Raw genomic sequence first — 20,015 nt, 5'->3', positions numbered from 1 at the left:
GGAAAACCAGTAAGTTATATAATCTTGACTTCGGCCCTGAAGGCCACATCTACATAAGGTTGATTTAGGGTCCAGCCATTCATGTCGACTCGAGTCCTGGAGGCTTGTTCTAGCTCATTCTGCCAGAAAAAGTAGAGAGCGGCTGCAGGAGCAGAATGTTCCTCCGCTGCAACTCAGTGGTTTCCATATTGTTCCAGTGGCTGGTGTTTCTGTGGATATGACCCCCCCATACCATTCATTCTGGTTAATTCATGGCTTGCAGTCGTCAGACCTGTCCTGAGGGACTTTGAGGTGAAGCTGTACGTAGAAACATACATTATTGAGCTGGTGCGTTTCTCTTCTGGATAGAAACATTATTGTACGTGGACTGATTTTTCATGAGAGATCTGAGGTTCTGAAGGAAACCAAAGGACGTTCCCAGAATTGGAAACTCAAAGGAGTATTTTTACATTTTAGGAGCAACTGTTGCTATCGGCTAGACGAGCAGATGGATACTATGCACCTCACATTTCTGTGGATTTAATATGAAGCTGTGGCCAGCAGCTGGTTAAAGGTTCAATGTGTAGGATTTAGTGACATCTAGGGGTGAAGTTGCATTTTGCAGCTGAACACCCCTCACTTCACCCTCAGTTTTTGTCCAGTCTGGGCTACTGTAAAAAGCATGGCGGCCTTCTTAGAGAGGACCCTCCCCCGATATAAATATAAAGTATTTAAATATAAAAGGCCCATTCTAGGGTAAAAAAACAACAATTCATACAATTTAGATGAAACATTATATTTTATATTCAATTTTTGCTAGCTTTATTTAAGGAGAGTTTGGCATTTTAGTCAAGTTTGGATTTCCTTCTGTTGGACCTGTTTTACCTAGAAACCCTTGAACACGAACATGATGCATGTTCTGCGTGATGATGGAGCCTCATCTGACAAAGACATGCATCCTTTTGAGATTACATCAAACCTTGTACACTGATGTGTGAGGGCTGGTTTCTGTGCTCTCAAATTACTCATTCCTGTAAATCTCTTCCCTCTCATTTTATTCCCACACACTGGCTGTGCAATAATTCATGAAGCATGTTACAGCGCACAGTTGTGTGTTTCGGTGAAGCTACAGGCTTTCTGCCATGACCAGGAACGCTGGCTTTACACTGGGGAATTGCAAACAACCGCGGCAGAACCGCAGAACATCAGAGGGAACACTGGAGATGACAAGAGCTTATTATACTAGATTACAACTGACAGGAGGCAGCAGGTAGCGGATACTGTAAATGATTCTCTCTGCAAACCCCACGGATGATATTGATGATGAAGGGGTTTATTGAATTTAAGTTTCAGCTTTTCATTCGCTGGGTTTTAAAGGTTCCAGATGATACATGCTTACCCCCAGAGTAAAGTTTAAAAACATCATCGGAAAAACTTGCATAGATATTATTATGATGTGGATTTCGATTTTTACAATGTGCGCGATTACATTTTTGTTTTCTGATCTGATTTTCTGTCTTTTTTTCTGCCATTTGCAGATTTACTATTTTAGCAGTGATATTTGTATGCGTGTACTTTGCTAGTAGAACAAAGAAAGAAAGAATGAACTGAATTCAAAGCTGAAATACACAGAGCTTCCAGCATAGCCGTCTAAGCAGATGTTTATTTATAATATCGGACATAAAAACACAGGATATGTACAGTGCAGATGAGACCAGAGCACAACGTGGTCATAGTGAGTAGTTGTTGACGTTTTGGAGGGTGTAGGTTGACACTGTGTCCAAGAGCCAACCACGTGTCACCACAGTCGCCTGTCCGAGGAGACCTGTGTGGAGACAGTGTATATTAGGTACGTCTAAAAATGAATGAATCATAAGTATGAACAGAACAAAATAAACATTTATGAGGACATGATTCTTGTGATAGCCTCCATAGCTTAGTGGGTAAGACTCCAACCCAGTATTCCCAGTTCATCTCCGACTGAGGACCTCACATTCTCACTCATTCTTGTCCCAAATTAAGGCATGAAATCCTCCCTAAATGAATGAACTTCCAGAGCATAAAGCAAAATGTTTGGTCAGTCATTCTTTACACAGGAAATGTATTTAAGGTTAATATTATTTAAAGGGCATGAAGATAAAGAGTCCATAATGAAAAAGACACCTAGAATAACTATGATGGTTACTGGAAAAACTTAATTTCATGTTGACTACACGGATTAGTCTGAACATCAACCGAAGTTATGCAAAATTCAAAAAAGCAGCGAACGTTTAAGGCAATAACCTCGAAGAAAGAAGTCCAGAACTGCTTTAGACACAATCTGCAGTTTACACACAGATACTCACACAAGACCTGTCTGTGATTTCAATCAATGGTGCAGAAGAAGAGGATAAAGAGGGACAGAGAAGAGGAGGGTGTGTATGGGGGGGCTGCTCCATTACCTGGGCTACGAGCGCCAGAGGACGTGGAAAAGGAAAAGCCGCATTAAATATGCAACAGCGCAAGTTAGGCTGCCAGGAGGAGCGAGGCGGGGGAGTTTGGAGCCGCTTTCTCCGTTTCAAACTGTCAGCTCTCCTGGTGCCACGGCAGCCTCTCTCTCTCCTGGTGGCCAACTTGTTTTGACATTCCCCCCCCCCCCGCTCCAATCTGACATTTTCTCTTGGCCATTTCTCCGCCGCTGCCTAACTTCCTTCACACCCGCTTCCCTGGCAAGTCAGTCCCCTCACCCTCGTTGGGAAACTGTTTCATTTTGGCTGGCAGCGTCTGACACGTCACTGTTCTGTCACAACCCAACTGGTCCTCAAGGCACAAGCACATCCCGACGTAGAGACCAGTGAACCAACAGGTGCACAGAACGCAGCTTTGTGAGGAGAATCGATTTACCACTGGATGTTCAGATAGGAAAGCTGATGTTGAACCAAATTTCAATCAGTTGCCAATTAAATTGATGTTGGATTTACTTTATATCTATTGATAAACTACCTGACTTCAACCCAAAACTAAAATAGCGAAAACGCCGGTGGTAACGAGACGATAGATTTTCACAAAACTTGAAAGGATGGGACAAGGGCCAAGTAAGAATCTTTCACATTTTAGCATGTGTCCGAACAAAGAGGTAGATTCATTCCTGGGAATTGATATTTAACCAATTCCCAGGGATGGGATGTAAGATAAAAAAGTATCTAACTTATATATACATATATAAAACATCTATTGGTATATTGTCTGTCATACACAATTACTGTCTGACTCTCGATAGGTCAACGCTTGTGTCAGACTCAAACCCCCAGGTGAAGTGATGTATGAATTATTTAACCAGCTCCCACTGCTCCCACTGCTGCTGCTGCCAGTCTCCTCTCGATCCGTATTAACTCCGTACGCAGGCACGTGTGTCAGTGTGTTATTTCTGTGGTCTGGTTTCAAAGTAGCAGGTGAAAATGAGGTTTCAGACTCACGGCTGAAGGATGATGACTCAGTTCCAGGCTGTACAATGACCAGCTGACGGGACTTCTGTGTAAAAGAAGAAAATTTATATTAGGTTCAGTTTAAAATTATATTAGTGAGACGCAGAACATATTTTCACACACAGTCAATCAGACTGAAAGGAAATTGTGTTTTCAACCATATCTATCATTTTATATTAGAAATACGTTTTTGTTTGGGGATTATTGATTAAGCTGTGGTGGATTTTGGACCTGGGGATTTTCAACATTAATCAATTGTTATCACTTAGAAACTGACAACTGCAGCAAAGTGATTTTTCTCAAAATAAAAATCATACACAAGGGAAAATAACAGTCACAACTACAGAATGCTGCCAAATCCCTGCAGGTAGGATTTTAGCAATTTAATTTACAATACATATCTAATAGGAATCATAGAGCTTCATTAAACTGAAACATCATTAACAGGAGTGAGGGGGAAAATTAAACTGCTCACATGAAAACAATCAAATGCCAACAATTGGATTTTAAAACACTGATCTCTGCATTTTAGACAGTAAGACTGACTTCTATATGAATTTATACTTTTTGAGATGGGATAGTTTTGACACTCTTACCTGTTTACTGTCCAGGAGAAGTGGATCTTTAACTACAGCTGCTCCACAGAGCTCCACCATCCACTCCATTTCATCTATAAACACACACACACACACTGTTGATGTATTCTTTTGGGGGGGACGGAGTTTCAAAAATGTATCAGCAGTCACGCCTGCATTTGTTTTTCCTCCCCTCGCCCCTTGAGGGGATACAGAGCAGACTCATTTCAAACTCAGACTTCCTCAGAGGGAGGGAAAATAGATCAATATTCCAGTCTCCACTCAAATCAATATGTACATCTCACTTAATCAGTCATTGCACTTTAAATTAAATTTTTTTGGAAAATGTCTTCGTCTTCAGACATCAGCAAACACCTTCTCCAACAGGGAAAATCACCAGCTTCCCTTGTTTATTAGCACCAACTTGAAAACACTTTATCAACACATGGCGCGAGCTTTGGAGAATCTCATCATCTGACAAACTCCAGCAATTAAATAATGGATGAAATCCTGTGCGGCTGAAGAAAAACAGACTCCATCCTCGTGTTTGTGCCATGTATAAGAAAGTCTTTAAGCTCCACACGCAAACGAGCAGATGTCGGGCCATTAGCAAAGCTTCATCGATCCGGGAGTCGGCGGGAGGATGCTGCAGGAGCACTTTAAGAGCCCCAGGAAGAAGGAAACAGCGTGCACACCCCCCGAGACCTTCAACCATGATCTATCTGTCCATTCAGTCACGCTGGAAGGATGAAGCCAAAAAGTATTTCGTATGAAGGGCAACCCTACTCCTCTTCCGTCTTGAACTTAAACGTTATTTGCGGTTTTTGACCAATGCTCAACATCTACAAGAGTATTTACAACGATTATTAATAGAGCTGCAGAAACACTTTGGCCACGACTGAAAGCTGATTTCTAGTCTCTTGTCAGATATAATCTCCGGGCAACTAACCAACACCATAGAAACCGCTGTGCAGTATGACAGCACCGCAGAACATGTCCAATCCACCCACACGCTGGGATCACTTGTCATTTCTCTAAGGTACGGAAATGACACAGGTTTCAAAAACAGCACAGGTTCCAAGCTGCGCAGCGTGTCAGTCAAAACCTGGGTGAGCTACTTAAACTGTCCCTCTTTTCATTGTCATGTTGTCTCGCAAGTCCATCAGAGGCCTGCAGAGCTCAACAAAACTGCACAAGTGTGCCTGAGAAAGGCAATTCTTGAATGAGGGAACAAAACAGAGTCGACATTATGACGGCAGGTGGAATAAAAGGAAAGAATACCATGAAATAACAGTGTTTCCTTTGAAAGGACACAATTCCTGTGGCGTTTGCTGCATTTCACAGACAAACAGAAACCATCTAGCAAGAACGAGTTACCGGGGGAGGGGAAATTAAAGTCATCAGAGTTGGATTTGAGATACAGTTGATAATTTCTGAGTCTAAGCTGCAGAAATTGCAGATAGAATTCTGATGAAAGACAACATTTCATACTCCTCCACAGAACGCCATCACTTACAGAGCTCCACAAATACTGTGTGACGTGTGCTGGCAGGTAATTGTGATAGAGAAAAACACATACTTCACATAGTCAACCTTTCCGCTAAGCAGCTAGAGACGAACACTGTTCATGTAGCAGACACCATAGCTACACTATCACTTCCTAATTTTTTAGGAGCTATAACCAGAATTTATTTACAAGTTGCAATTTTATGACGAGTTTCATGTGAACAATATCTTAGTGACTTCCTGAAATCTAAACAAGCTTTGGTGACAAGGCTTGATTAAATGCTGAAATGTCAATAATGTGACCCTCAAACTTCCGGTGTTGGTGGAGCTCTACAAGTTAGAGTTCAAGACAAATCATTAGATGTTGAAAAAGCTACAGATCCTGTAACTGTTTCACTCTTTCAAATTGATCTGACACAGTCATGACAAAAATCCAAAATACACTCGTTTCATGCCTGGCCCACTTTGCCTGTTGAATTACAGCCTTTGGTCAGAAAGACGAATACAATATATTTTTTTCTCCATGGAAAATGTCATAAAATGTCAGGTTTTAAAGTTGGAAATGTCAGGATGTTGATGCAGTTTACCTGTAGTCATGTCTGTGAAAGTCCCCTGGAAGCAGATGCTGTAGCCGCTCATGAGCAGCTAAAGACAAAAAGGAAAAGAAAGAATGAAAAACGCTGCTGTGAGATTTCTGCAAAAAACACAAATCTACAAAAGAGAACCTTAAATCAGTGAATTTAACCTTCGGATAACGCTCAATGATACTGAATGAGTACGGCCATTGCAGCCGTCTCCATTAGTGCTGAGTGTGTCTCTGAACTTTGCACCTGTCTGAAGTGTTTCACTGGTGAGCCTGAAACACTTCACCCAGCATATCCCAAGTAATATATAACAAGTCCACCGCACTTAATGTGTAAAACAAAACCTCAGGACCTTGTTAATTTGTTGCTCTCGCTGTAAATTCAAGGAAGAGTCGAAACAGAACCGAATAAACAGAGGAACTTTCACACCATAGAAAACTTCTCAAAAAAAAGACCGGTCCAACCCAAGGGACACGTTTTATTGCACTCAGGGTCAATAAGCCAGAGAAAGGAAAGTAAATCCGTTTTTCCTGAATCATGGTAACTGCCAAAAAGGAAATGGTGCAACTTAGATCCGCAGCCTCATATATACAGTGTCTGGGCAGATGGTTGGTGTTTGGAAGATAAATGTCTCAGCTCCCGGAGAAAGAAATACTAATTTCTCACACCTCGCCGTCCGTCCACAGTGATCATTAGCCAGAGGTGCTCGGCGAGATGAAAAAGTGTTTCTCTTACAGATTTTTAATTTAGACAACAGCTAATGTCCTTCAGGAGGTATTAGAGTGTGTGCTGTGATAACATCCAAACACACACACACACACCCAAACACACACACAGCTTCTTTGATTTCCTAAACATCAACATTCCGCTGGCACACTCCCTCCCAGTCCATTTCATCTGTTAGTCTGTTTGCCAACGGTGCGGGTGACAGAAGGCGAATATGAACGGGGGGGCAATCTGTCCGGCTCCATCAAAGTGCCGGCGCGGTGCTGAAGCCACTTAAATAAGCCTGAAATTACCAGCTAATTCAATTAGCAGAGGTTCTTCAAAGGCAGCGATACGGCCAACATGACACCTAGCCATTTCTAATTTTCCTCTTCAGTGGCAACAGGACCGGTCCTGCTGGCCGCGCACCAGGAGGAAAATTACCATTCGCTCTCAATAACGAGGGCTATGCTAAGAGGCTGTTGCAAGCGGAGGAAACCAGGTTCAAGACCTTACTTGAATGCTGACTTTCATATTTATGTCCCGTCTTTCTTATACAGTTGCATGTTGGATATTGAAACTCAGAGTTTGACTGTAGACTGTACGGATTTGGGAGGTTAAATCTGTTCCAGTACTGAGATAAAGCCTTGAGGTCAATGAGTTTTTTTCCGAAGTCCCTGACAAACCAAATAAATTATTAAAATTAAATGAATGCACTGATTTTGTATTTGGACACATTTGGGAATTTTCTACTTTTGTCTCAGGAAGAGCCAAACTACACATTTTCTGAATTGTTTCAGTATTTAACTTGACTTTATATCGCGTTGATATTTTCTGACTTTATTCATCTTTTCGATGGGTTCCAACATAAATGCAACTTTTTCAGCCACTTTGATAAGAAAAAAAAAGCAGATTTCTGTATTGGTGTTATTGTCTACACTTTTCTCATTAGTTAAAAATTGGTGGGTCAGATTTTAATCATGTGGCTGAACTTGAAACACAATTTGTTTTAATCTTCAAGATATAAAACCCGATACAACAGCTGCAGGTGGAAGACCAGAGACTTATGACGCCAATGTTTCATTCCTCTGGGTGATCCCCGACTTTACCTTTTACCATTAGAGGTCATTAGATCAAAAAGAGGCTGTATAATCGACCGTCCTGTTCAATGTGCCAATGACTCACATTACTGTCTGCAGTGGTTCGAGCTCTTGAGGGGCCCTGGTGGTTCGGTCCGTTCACTACGTCGCCTTTCACTTCGAAGAGACTCTGTCGGACAACAAAGGAAACTGGCTTCAGTGTGAATAAAAAAACAGGAATGAGAGCTTTTCTCTTTCTATCACTGTCTCAATAAGTGCCGAAAAGATTCAATCTCATCCGACAAACGGAATCAATATTAATTTTCACTATTAATTTTAGGAGGAAAACAACTCCGAACACATCAGTTTGACAGAGTTCCTCTTAAAAATGCATGGAAACTCTTTGAAGTTCTGGGAAATACTTGTTAAATTAATGGCGAAACTAAACTACAGCTTGCTGCAGGATTTCGCTTCCATTGCAAAGAATCACATGCGAGTTTTGCTTAAGCTAATGGGTGACAAATAATTGATGAAGTATCACAGCTAACCTCGTAAAGAGACTCATCATGAAGCATTAATTAATTCAACATCAAGACATAAGGGGATGTAACAGGAAGTTACCGGTGTGCAAATTAAAGGAGCATACCTCATCTAGGAGTTTCTTTTGTTTGAAGCACTCTGAAATCCCTGCGGAGAGAAAGAAGGAACAAAACTTGTGAGCTTACACTGTATTATGTATCACTCTTTTTATTCCAGCAGATCCCTCCATCATCGTGGTGTTTTGCATTTAGACTAATTGCTCTAAACTCATCAGCCACAGAGCTGTGACAGTGAAGTGAAGCGAGACTCACACTGGAAACTCAAGACCCACTTCCTGCCCGCGATGCCAAGGAAGTACTTCAGCGTGCGCTCGCATACCAGCTGTTCATCTGGTGGAGACAGGAGATCAAGAAGAGATGTGTGACAAGGTGTGCGAGAGTATGTGTACAATCTCTCTCTCTCTCTCTCACACTCTCACATGCACACACCCTGAGTTTGTAACTCAGATGTGTCAACACGGACTGAGATCATTTCAATAGAAACAAGATTCAGATGAACTGACATATTCAAAAATCTGATTGCCTTTGTTTGAGAAAATATCTTAATAAAGGGTTAAGTGAGTTACATCGGGATCTGATGGGCAGATAAAAGCCTTTATAACCAGAGCATTCAACAAGGATGTGGAGGAGCAAGCTGGTGGGGAAAAGGAAGCAGCTTGTCGGGTCTGGGGGCTTTGTCTCTTAATGGAGATAAAATTTGGTCGTTAAAGCCCAAATTTGGTAATTGTTAAGGTGTACAAGATACAAGATACATTTATTAATCCCACACACATGCACAGACACACTCATGCAAAAAATGAGGGAAATTTGTCCTCTGCTTTTAAACCATCTGGTGAACACAGCAGGACACACAGAGCAGTGGGCAGCCATGCACGGCGACCAGTAGTGAAGTATTTTTAACGCTCACTTTGATTCACACGAAACAATGACAAGATAAAACCCAAATTCAAAACCATGGACAAAATGTATGATGTTACTGATGAAAGTTTACGTCGTATATTATTTATAAAACATGATTTGACATGAGAACTAATTACTCTTTTTTAGAGGAGCAAAAGTAATGTTCTGTAAGTGAACAAGTCGGTAAAATAAATAATATCCCTGAGTGAAGTTTGGAGAGAAAGACGAACCCAGGGCGGATGTTGGCCTTCGTGTTTTGTGTATTCTGTTGTACTTTATCCTTCAAATCAACAAATGAAAATGAAACAATTTTCTGGTGATTAAAAATAGCTCCCATGACAATGACCGCTATCATTATTAGCTAAGACAGCAACTGTGCCGGGATTATTTCTTTTTAAAGGGGACATGTGTTTTAACTTAATAGCTTTTTTATAAAACCATTTTCGAGAGCCAAAATAAACAAGGAGTTGTTTTAACCTGCACCAAAGAGTTTTGTAATGAGAACGGTGTAAAATGTCACAGACATAAATCGAGGATGATGAGCAGGATGAAGGGTTATTCCTCCTTCAAGAGATATTGAAATTCTGCTTTCATTTGTATTCCAGTCAAGAGCTAATTACTGACACCTCACACCTAAAATTAGGTTAAAGGATTTCAAATTACTCTCTGCTAAAGGTTAGAATGGGACACGTCCTGCTCCTTTTCAACCTTTAACCAGAAAAGCTCAAGAGGCGCCACGTTCCCGTTTTTTTTGTGGTTGCCAGGGAAACAAGCTGCCATTAAAAAGGAAAAGAAAAAGACATCTTTAACGGTGACAGTTAATACGCTGCTTTGGAGACAGCGAGCTTTGAAAATTAAAAATAATCTATCAGAGAGTGTAATTAGCAACAAGTGGATGAATGGAGGGGCGAGTGTGTGGGTGAGAGAGAAACGGAGAGCTTATCGCCAAGGAGGGTTTTAACTGACGCACAAAACAAGCTGTAACAGCACGCTGAAAGAAAATGTACTTGTGGAAAGGAAAATGTTATTGCTGGAGGAAATGTTTCAAAACAGTTAAAGGGTTTAAGAGCAGGTCTAATTGCTTTACTGCGTGTGAAGTCAGTTGTGAATCATCAATTAGGATCTTGTGAATAAATTCAGCTATTAAGGACATTTTAAACAGCAACAGTGTTTAAATGAAATGTTAGACACTCTCACTGCCTGCGTGTGAGAACACTTACCTGTGCGCATGATGATGTGTGTGACCTCCTCCGTCACCTGGGAAATCACACGAGCCCCGACTCGCTTGGCAAACTTTTTCACAATTATCTGTCAAAAACGACATCTGATGAGTTAGTGTGTCCTAACATGGAGATCCGAAATAGACTAGTATGCCAACTATCAGGCAAACAAACACACGTCCATGAAAGCATAACCTCCTTGGCAGAGGTTAGTCATTGATTGATCGGATACCTGTTCATTGGGCCCTAATCCAGACGACACAAGCACCAGCTTGTCTTTAGGCCTGTCTTTTGGAGGAGTGGTGTTTTCTTTGTCTTCTTGTCCATCCGATGGTGAATTACTGTTCTTCAGTGTCTTTGCTGCTGAGCTTAAAACAGGCGTCTTGGAGGCATCAGTGCCCTTTACACTCAGCGCTGTGTGTGTGGAGCACTGCACTGCTGAGAAGACAGAAAACGAAAAAATACACATATATTTCAAATACACACATACACATAAATAAGACATTAAAAGTAAAATCAGAACGAGCTCTCTTTGAAAAACACAAAACCAGAACTGGAAGAAGACCATACACCAGATGAAACACTTACATTTTTTGAACATTTTGTGCAACAAAAAAAATCCAGTAGCCCCCCCGAGAGGAATTTTGTCCACAGACACGTCCCATGCACATTTGGAGAAACAAAATACAAATGTGTGGAATCATCATGTTAAGGAAAGAAAGACTCATCTGACACAACTACACATGTTACAACATCACCCCGGGAGCCTTACTCGTCTGTGCAGCGCCGACAGGCTTCGACACGCTGGACTCAGTGACCTCTCTGCCATCAGATGCTCTTGTGCCGGGCTTTCGCTCTGCCTCTGGAACGCCTTTCCTGTAAAAGTGACATTTATGTTAACCTTTATTGAGCAATGATGTAAAAGAACCTGCACACGGCTGACTGTAGCTTCAGTAGCCGAAACGATTGCAGGGATCTGCAGCGCTGACATGAAGATCAGTATACCGACTATATTGAATCACATTGATCAAGATTATTTGTGTATTGGTATTTTGAGAAGGACCAGTGCTCTTTACTTTGTCTCAGAACTGCATTGGATTTGGCCCATGTCTCGTCCACTAACATGGGGGACAATTTCAAAAAAGTTGTCATCTTTATATTTAGTCTATGTTTTGACTTGTTGCTTGTTTCGGGAGTTTTCCAAATTCAATTTCTAGACTCGAGGATTTCATTGTTACACCATAAACAAAAAGAAAATATCTGGGCTGGTCTTGTCTATAAGTTTATGGTCATTATTGCAACATTAGGAGATGTTGGCCCCCTATATCTGAATAACAGCAATTTAAATTCATAGTCATTGTTTAGCTTCTCATCTAATTTGATGAAAACAAGAAAAACTAATTATTGTCCAAATACTTTTTAACTGCAATGTAAATGCAGTTTGTGAATCCATGAGAAGATTCAAGCCTGTGTCATAACTGATATGAATAACATTTTGCAATGCTTTGTGATTCATTTCTTCACTCAAAGACAAATGATGATGACTGTGTGACTCCATTTAAACGACCTGGACCAAAGTGATAAGCGATATTTTACTTTCCGATCACACCACTGGGTTCTTGGAATTTGTGCTTTTTAATTTAGAAACTTCTCCAGCTAAGATTCTCACTGTCTCTGTCTCTATCTCTCTTTGTCTCTCTCGCCCGTAGGACAGCACTTAGAACCCTGCGAGGTTGGGGCGGGGGGAGGGTAGTCAAGCAGGAGAGATGAATTACTGTAGAAACACAAGTTCCCCTCTAAGTGCTCTAAATGACACATAAGATGCAGTCAGTAATGACTTTTTTTATTCTCCGCAGCATAAACAGATTCCGGGGTTCATTAGTAAGATTATGCGCCTGTCCTCTCGAGATGCATCACCCTCTGAAAACAAGAGTAACAACACACACACTGAAAAAGACCAATTACATGCCACTTGCTTCTCATATTATTCTCCTGAATATGGCTGAATTGAAATATGGCTCCATTTAAAATGTATTAACAATGTATACAAGTCTCCGAGCAGAGAAATGCAACGCACTCGGGCAGATATTATGTCATTGGATGTCTTATTGAGGCTCTGTTTGAGTCACGTCGCTTGAGGCTAACATCGGGCCAGCTTATTGGCTAACCAGCCTACTGAGCATAACAGGTGCTTGTCTACTTGACTGAGAAGTCTGTGTTTAATCACTAAAAATAAAAAGCTGCCTCACTTTATAAGTTACTTTGATTTTTCACTTTATGGCAGGAAGTTGAATGAGAGTTTAAATACCACTCTAATATCTCCCCAGTAAGTATGAAGCTATAGTCAGCCGCCAGTTAGCTTAGCACAAACACTGGAAACAGAGGTAAACTCATAGCTTGGCTCTAAGCACCTGTAACAAAGTGCAGCTATCATGACTTTTAATTATGTACTTTTATCTCTTCCCTGGGAGCAGAATCATCCTAAAGTTCCCGCTCGTCGCCCGACAGCTGCTCAGAGTTGCATGAATTTATTAGAAAGTTAAAACATCTGCCAGTACAAAATGAATGCCCCCCGATAGCACCAGACAGATCAAAAGTTGAACGTTGACAAATCTCCTTCTCATTTTCAATTATGATATCATCCCGCAGCGACTGCAGAGAACAGCCGACCTCGAGAATGTCCTCAATGGAAACTGTTATCAGGCAGAACCTGTTTCTAACTGTCCAATTCCTGAGACTTATTTAGCTGGAATATAATCGGCCCCTTAGTCATTCGCTGCTTAACACTAACAAATACTTTAGAGGCAGACTTTCCATGTTAGCTGCGAGTCAGAGCAGCGTTTATTTCTGTTGAACATCATGCCTTTTGTTTTCAGTGAGACAGTTTAACAACATGTAACTTACTGGTCTGAATCTTGGCGTGCGTCCTGGTTGCACGGGAGGGGTTCCTGAGTGTCTGGGCCTGGAGACACACAACAACCATCATGTCTAGGTCAGCTTTGAATAGTTGATCATCAACAACTTCAACTACCATCAGAATAAATAGTGTAAAATTGTGTATTTCTTTCCAACCAATGGCTCAAAGCCAAAATATGTTAACTTTGATATTAAGGAACTCATGATGCAACTGATTTGTTGCATTTCAGAGGCTGGAACTACAGCCGCAATATTCTGTCTAATCACCATCGAGCCTGAGAGAAAGCTAACCGACCCTCACAGGCATTCTGTTTCTACAGGATCTCAATGTTTTTCTCGATTACAGGCACGTACGGCGAAGAAAAAAATTAAGTAGCTTGCGCAGCCAATGTGACCAAACCGACCCAAACCAGAATATCAGTTCAAATAATTTGTCGGAACACAGCTTGGGTCAGGTATCCACACTCCAGTGAATTCATGGCATTTTGCTTTGAAAAATCGAATCTAGTAATCTTCAGTTTGTCTACGTCTCCATTATTATCTGCTTACCGGTGGTTTTGCTGCTGTGATTCGTCTCTTTCGCTGGACTCTGCTCTTTCTCATGAAGCACCTCTGACACCAGACCAATCAGCTTCTCCAGCCTCACTAGCTCCTTCTGCATCTGTATCTTTTGCTTAGAGAGGGCGAAAAGAGGGCAAAGTAAATCAGCTCATTATTCCAAATGAGGCTTAAATAAAAGAAACAGTAAGCAACCTGCAAAACAACATTTACTATTTTTACTGGAAGAGAATGGCTGCTTACTTATCCATACAGCACACAGTGAGGAGAATGGTAGAATAAAAGACAGAGAGGTAATTACATAATATTTGAGTGATTAGTGGGAGTTCAGAAAGCAACAGAGAAAAGGGACAAAAGCTTATTCTCAGCACGGGCTGCTTTGGAAGGACAGAGTCTAACTCTTCTGAGTTTACAGCATTAAGTGCATTGAATATGTATACAGACACCCTCGCTCTATATTCTCAGATGTCTGTAATCCTGGGTCCTCTCTAAACCCCGGAGCGTGAAACTTTAACTCCCAGTCAAATACAGTCAACGGATAAAAGGGGGAGCGTGGAAGATGGATGAGGTAGAAAACAAGAATCATCTCCGAGGCGGCATTTCCTCTAACGCAAATGAAATGCAATTTGGAAAGCTGCTGAGGGGGACATATTTTACGGAGCAAGGTAGTCTGTCATCCAGGATCTGACAGGTTTCAGGTTTAGAAAGATGTGGTTGCTGCCCTCTATGGGGCATGAGGTGAAAGTGCATCACTGGGAGCACAGTGAAAAAGGCATAAAGCCAAACAAACAGATGGACAGATTGTGTTGTGTTCACATTAATGGAAACTCTCACTTTGACGAAGATCAGTGATTCTGTAAACCTTGGATTTGGTGAATTTGAAAGTACATGAGAACATAACTATATTTACCTGTGTGACAAGGACCTCACTTGAAAATTGTGATGACTCGATGTCAATGTTTTCATTTACTGGAGCATCACCTGCAGAAAAGATAATCAAATTCCTTTGAGATGAAGACTCTTAGAGAGGGAAACAGCAGAGCAAACACAATTTGCAGATTTATTGCATTATAGGCTGCTTCCTAAAAAAGAAAGTATGTATTATCTGTTACTGAGAACCTACTTACATTCATCTGGCGTTCCGAACAAGTCCACAGACCCTTGGCTGGAGGGAACACAGTCGGGGCTGGGGGATGCAGGCGGACGGCTCAACCGTTCTGCTGCATCAGCTGGAACACAAGCAGCCTCACATCCAGGGGCTTCACTGGAGCCCCCCCGATCCCGGGTCACAGCAGCCGGAAGAGCCGACGTTCCGAAGATTTGAGTCAACGTTGGTAATTCCTCTCTGGATTCATCAGACTCGGATGAAGACTCCAGCCTCTGAGTCCTTCTCCTCTTCTTCAGGTTGCTCTTGATGGGGGAGTGTGTGCTGAGCTCGCCGCTTCCATGGGCCGTCGGGACAAGCGGTGTCACCAGGCCGTCAGGAGTTAAAGAAGACTCAGCGACTAAGATACGTTCTCCCTTTCCAGGAGAAATGCTGTCTCTCATCTCCTTCCATTCCCCAGCATCCTTCAGTGAACATGCAAGCTGACCGTTTGGGATCTGAGAGCTCTTCGAGGCTTCGTTTACCTCCTCGTGCTCAACATCTGTGAAGCGGAGCCCCGACTCTACGAAATGAGGACTTTCAATTCCACGTTTTGAGACTTGATTAGGAGTGAGGGCGCTGCTCTGACTCCTGGAAAGACAGTTACCAGCAGGACCGTCCTGACCTGAACTACTGGTGACAGGGTTCAAGGCTTCATCCACCACTTGACCTGGTTTCTCAACAGATTTTCTTGTCAGTAGTGGGGAGACAGAGGGAGAAATCAAGTCACTACACAATGAGTTTTCATCATCTTTTAGTGCCTCCTGGTCGACGACTCCAGATGTTTTCTTGTGCGTCTGTTTTTTTGCAGATTCAACACTAGAACAAACAAAGTCATTTTCCTCTCCTTCAGCACCTTGGGTGTTTCCACGGACTGAGCTACGGCTCCTTTTCCCTTTCGGACAACTGAGACGGAAAGATTTCCTCTTCGTGGCTTTGAAGCTCTGGAGCAGTTGTTCTGTGTCAAGCTCACTGTCGTTCTTTTCCTCCTCTTTCTCCGTTATCACGCAGGCTGATGTTTTCAACTCAATATGTTTTGAGGATTGATCAGTCAGATTGTTATTTTCAAGTGTTGGACCTAAAATAGTTGTTTCCATTGGACATGGAGAACTTGGGACCACTGGGACAGAACAAGCAACAGTAGCTTCAGTGAGAGTTTCAGCATTCGGGAAATTCTGCACCTCAGCAATGGACTCTTGTTCTCGGCGAGTTCTCTTACCAGACTCCACGTTTTCAATTCCTCCTAAATCTTCATCATAAACACATCCATTTCTTTTGGCCAACTTTTCACCCTTAGGTGATTCTGCTTTATCCGGTGTTTCACCTTCAACTTCCTCCTGCTGCTGTGCGACACTGACATCCTTTTCAATTACATTAGCTCTCGAGTTTGCTTTCTTGTGACCGTCCTGGACTTCCTCGGTAAAGAGCTGAAGCCTTCTGCTTCTCCTGTTACTCCTCATGATGGGGGTTTGTTGGTCCTCACTGCTGGGATAGTTCTCAATTTGTACCTGAACCTCTTCTGACTTCACTCTAGGCTTTGGATTGGTTTCTCCATTTTTAACTCCAACGAGAACAAGGGGCTTCGACGCTCTTGCAGACTTGCCTTTTTCTGACCTGGTGTTTTTACCTTTCCTCCTGTCAGGCTTCTTTGGCTCAGTTTTTTCTGCCTCAGCTTGCTCCTTCAAATCACTGTCAACCTGCTGCAGAGCGTTTTGCATTCTTTTCTTTGACTTTCTTTGTGGTTGCTGTGGTTCGGACTCCGACTCAGCAATCTCATCTTTGTCAACAACATCATTTTCCTCAAAGTCTTCCATCTGTTCGGCTTTTTTAAAAATGTCACTGCTATCATTTACGTCTTCTGTTAGCAGTTGATGTACCTCTGAGTCACTTCGGTTTTCATCTTCAGAGTCTGTTTTGTGTTTTACGATTGTTGGCTCAACAAAAAGAGATCGAGAGCTGTTCCTCTTCCCTCCTCTGCCTCTTTTGTAGACGGCTCCGAACACTTGCTCTTGGAGGGCTTTGGCACGATCCTCTCTCTTAGAATTGATATCGCTAAGGTGTTGATTTACATCTATTGTTGAGGTGGAAGAACAGCCATCAGAGTCATCTGGGTCTTTGTCTGGTTTTTCTAATTCAAGACTTCCCTCGGGTGGAACTTTCATAAGCCACTCAGCAACCTTTTCAAGACTTTTCTTCCGTTTCCGCTGAAGAATCTTGTCGGACTCCAGATCAGTTTTCTGCTTCTTGCGAGAAGACTTTCTTAAAGGCTGATATTCTGTCTCGTCAGGAATTGCTACGGAAAGAAGGGAGGCACTGTCCAATTTACCAGATCTAGTTTTGCCTCTAGTTTTATGTGTTGATGCCTTTTTCACAGCTTCTAACATTTCTGTTTCTGCTGGTTCCAAATAATCTGCAGAGCTTTGTAGTTTCTTGTCAGACGTCGGCAAAGCATCCCCAAGGCCGCTGTCCAGGCCTTCGTGTTCTGTCGTCAAAGGAGTCGAGTCTTCAAGTTCCATGAGTCTTGCAAATCCATTCTGGGCTAAAACATTGGATACAAAAATTATGAATAATTAAGTATTTGGAAGAAAACTTCAATGAGGATGAATAATGAGTTACCAGTTTCCTATTTGATCTACTGAATAACTAGAAATAAAACTGGCTATAACATGCGTACATATGTGCAACATGCAAGCCTTGGTTGCTTAAAGTAAAGACAAATGTTTTCTTGTCCTTGAATAGGAATCGTAAACAGGACACAATAACACATGTGCAGCACAAAAAATAACAAATCCCCACTTTCTAAATATTTAATGGCAGCAGCTTTTCCTAAAATAGGAAAAACATCAAGAGCAATTCCGATTTATTAGGTCATATCTACTTCAAATTGAGCGTCAGCGTTGTTTCTACACTTGTTTTATACACTCTACACTTCTACGCTACATTTGTAACAAAAGCTAATGCCAAAATTGATTTGATCTAATAAGACCAGTTACAACTGATTTTTACCTTCTATAGTTGAAGAGTGGGACCTTGGAAGATCATCTTGCTCTTCGTTTTCCACAGAGTCCAGGTCAGTGTGGGCTGTTTCTCCAGATAACACATGAGGAGGTTTGGTGGCTTCGGCCTCTTCGACACTGAGAAGAAGAAAATATGAGATCAGATTGATGTTACATTAAATAACTAAGTGTAATTTCCATGGTTCTAATTTCTTACCCCAACTGTTTTTCTTGCAGGGACATTCCAGTGAAATCTGAAAATGTTAGAGAGATTTTTAGTCGGTGATTGTATGCGAGTTAATTACATGGGGCATTTGAAGAAGTCTGCAATGGGATCTTACAGTTTGTGCCAGTGTCATGTTCATATGCTTGTATGATGTCCTGCAGTCCTGCAACAAGTCTCTGGAACCCAGGGCTCACCTGCAAACTCCTGCACAGGTCAAACACACACACACACACACACACACACACACACACACACACACACACACACACACACACACACACACACACACACACACACACACACACACACACACACACACACACATATTATATATTATGATGTACATAATAGTAACATTGTACTTTCAATGACAAGTATTTAGCGTCTTGTTATTGATTTTCTCAAACCTTTTGGTTATCTTGGTTTTGCACACTGGACAGTTGGCCCGGTTTTGTTTGGAGGTGTCCACAAGTTTCATTATGCAAAATCTATCAGAACAAAAAAAAACAGCAAATTTATTATTCATGAGTGCATGTGAAAAAAATTAGTAGTGATCAATCCTCAAGTAAAGAGTATTTATAAGATGTTCTTTACTTGCAAAACTGGTGGTCACACTTGGTAGATACCGGTACCGTCAATAAATCCAAGCTACAAGTGAAAACCAGTGTGACGTGAGTTACAGTTCATCTCATAGTAACATATCAAAAATAAATACTACAGATCACAGAACTGTTATCGGGGGCCCTCACCATATCGGACACCGCAAAGTCTCCCAAAGGTCTGAGATCCCTTTTTTCACATCTGAGGCCTTTGGCGTTTCCATGGTGATGTTTTAAAAGCTAAATCAGCAAACAAAGAACACAGGTTATCGGACAAAACTACACAACTAGACAAACTGAACCTTCTCAGATACAAACTGTCACTTGTACGACTGTGTGTGTACTTTGGTTATGTCACATTTTCTGTAGATAGGTGGCACAAATACACATGTAGCCAGCTTTGTTGTGTTATCTAACCAGGAAGTTATCAGGTTGTCTGCAGTACTTAAATGTACAACAATACACTTCACAACATCTCATTTGCTTATAGCTGTATGTTACAATAGAAAACACACTTTAAACCGAGTTTCAATGAGGATTTCATGCACAATAAATGGTGTTTAAGCAGCAATGCGTCACACAACAGTATGCCATGTACAGTCTACGGGTCAAACACAACACTCCTGCTTGTATAAGCGTTAGTAAACGTTCAACACTGGGCTGTTAAGTTGTTGTAATTTGTTGTTTTGGTTACACAACGGGTCAGTTGGCGTTTCCTCTGCTTTTCCTCTAAAGACCGAGACAGTCGAGGGAAACACACCCAAGGACCCACAAGTGACCGGGAAGAGAAGTCTGTCGTTGTTCAAATGCAACTAATTGATCATATAAAGTAAATATTTACAGATATTTACCTCGTTTTGAGTCCAACGTTACAAACACAGGGAATATCCGCTTCACTTTTCCCGCAACTAGCTGATCTTCTTCTTCTGCGGTGGATTGACTTCGCCCTGCGGCTGACGCTGCAG

At 41.7% G+C, this 20,015-nt stretch overlaps 1 protein-coding gene across 1 annotated transcript; it reads right to left on the bottom strand.

Annotated features, from left to right (window-relative positions):
• Positions 1-1,587: 1,587 nt before the first annotated feature.
• LOC133027877 (uncharacterized) lies at positions 1,588-19,963 on the bottom strand. Its single transcript, XM_061095022.1, has 21 exons — positions 19,902-19,963; positions 19,201-19,290; positions 19,046-19,099; positions 18,859-18,939; positions 18,567-18,655; positions 18,443-18,479; positions 18,236-18,363; positions 15,213-17,768; positions 14,996-15,066; positions 14,077-14,200; positions 13,516-13,573; positions 11,384-11,487; positions 10,844-11,049; positions 10,612-10,699; positions 8,744-8,821; positions 8,539-8,579; positions 7,999-8,082; positions 6,112-6,169; positions 4,040-4,113; positions 3,435-3,489; positions 1,588-1,804 (listed from the first exon to the last, which is right to left on the bottom strand). The coding sequence occupies exons 2-21, from the start codon at positions 19,272-19,274 to the stop codon at positions 1,710-1,712; spliced, it is 4,155 nt and encodes a 1,384-aa protein (XP_060951005.1). The 5' UTR covers positions 19,275-19,290; positions 19,902-19,963; the 3' UTR covers positions 1,588-1,709.
• Positions 19,964-20,015: the final 52 nt, after the last annotated feature.

The sequence above is a fragment of the Limanda limanda genome, chromosome 21, assembly GCF_963576545.1.
Source record: "Limanda limanda chromosome 21, fLimLim1.1, whole genome shotgun sequence".
Lineage (NCBI taxonomy): Eukaryota > Metazoa > Chordata > Actinopteri > Pleuronectiformes > Pleuronectidae > Limanda > Limanda limanda.
This window is presented reverse-complemented; position numbering and strand designations above follow the sequence as displayed.

Bases quoted from the DNA above. Each gene is read 5' to 3' on its own strand.
- LOC133027877 (XM_061095022.1), bottom strand. From the start codon at position 19,274: ATGGAAACGCCAAAGGCCTCAGATGTGAAAAAAGGGATCTCAGACCTT. The intron at 11,488-13,515 runs GTAAGTTACATG...TCACTTTTACAG, and splicing joins GCACGCCAAGATTCAGACCA to GAAAGGCGTTCCAGAGGCAG. The intron at 11,050-11,383 runs GTAAGGCTCCCG...CTGTCTTCTCAG, and splicing joins TGTCGGCGCTGCACAGACGA to CAGTGCAGTGCTCCACACAC.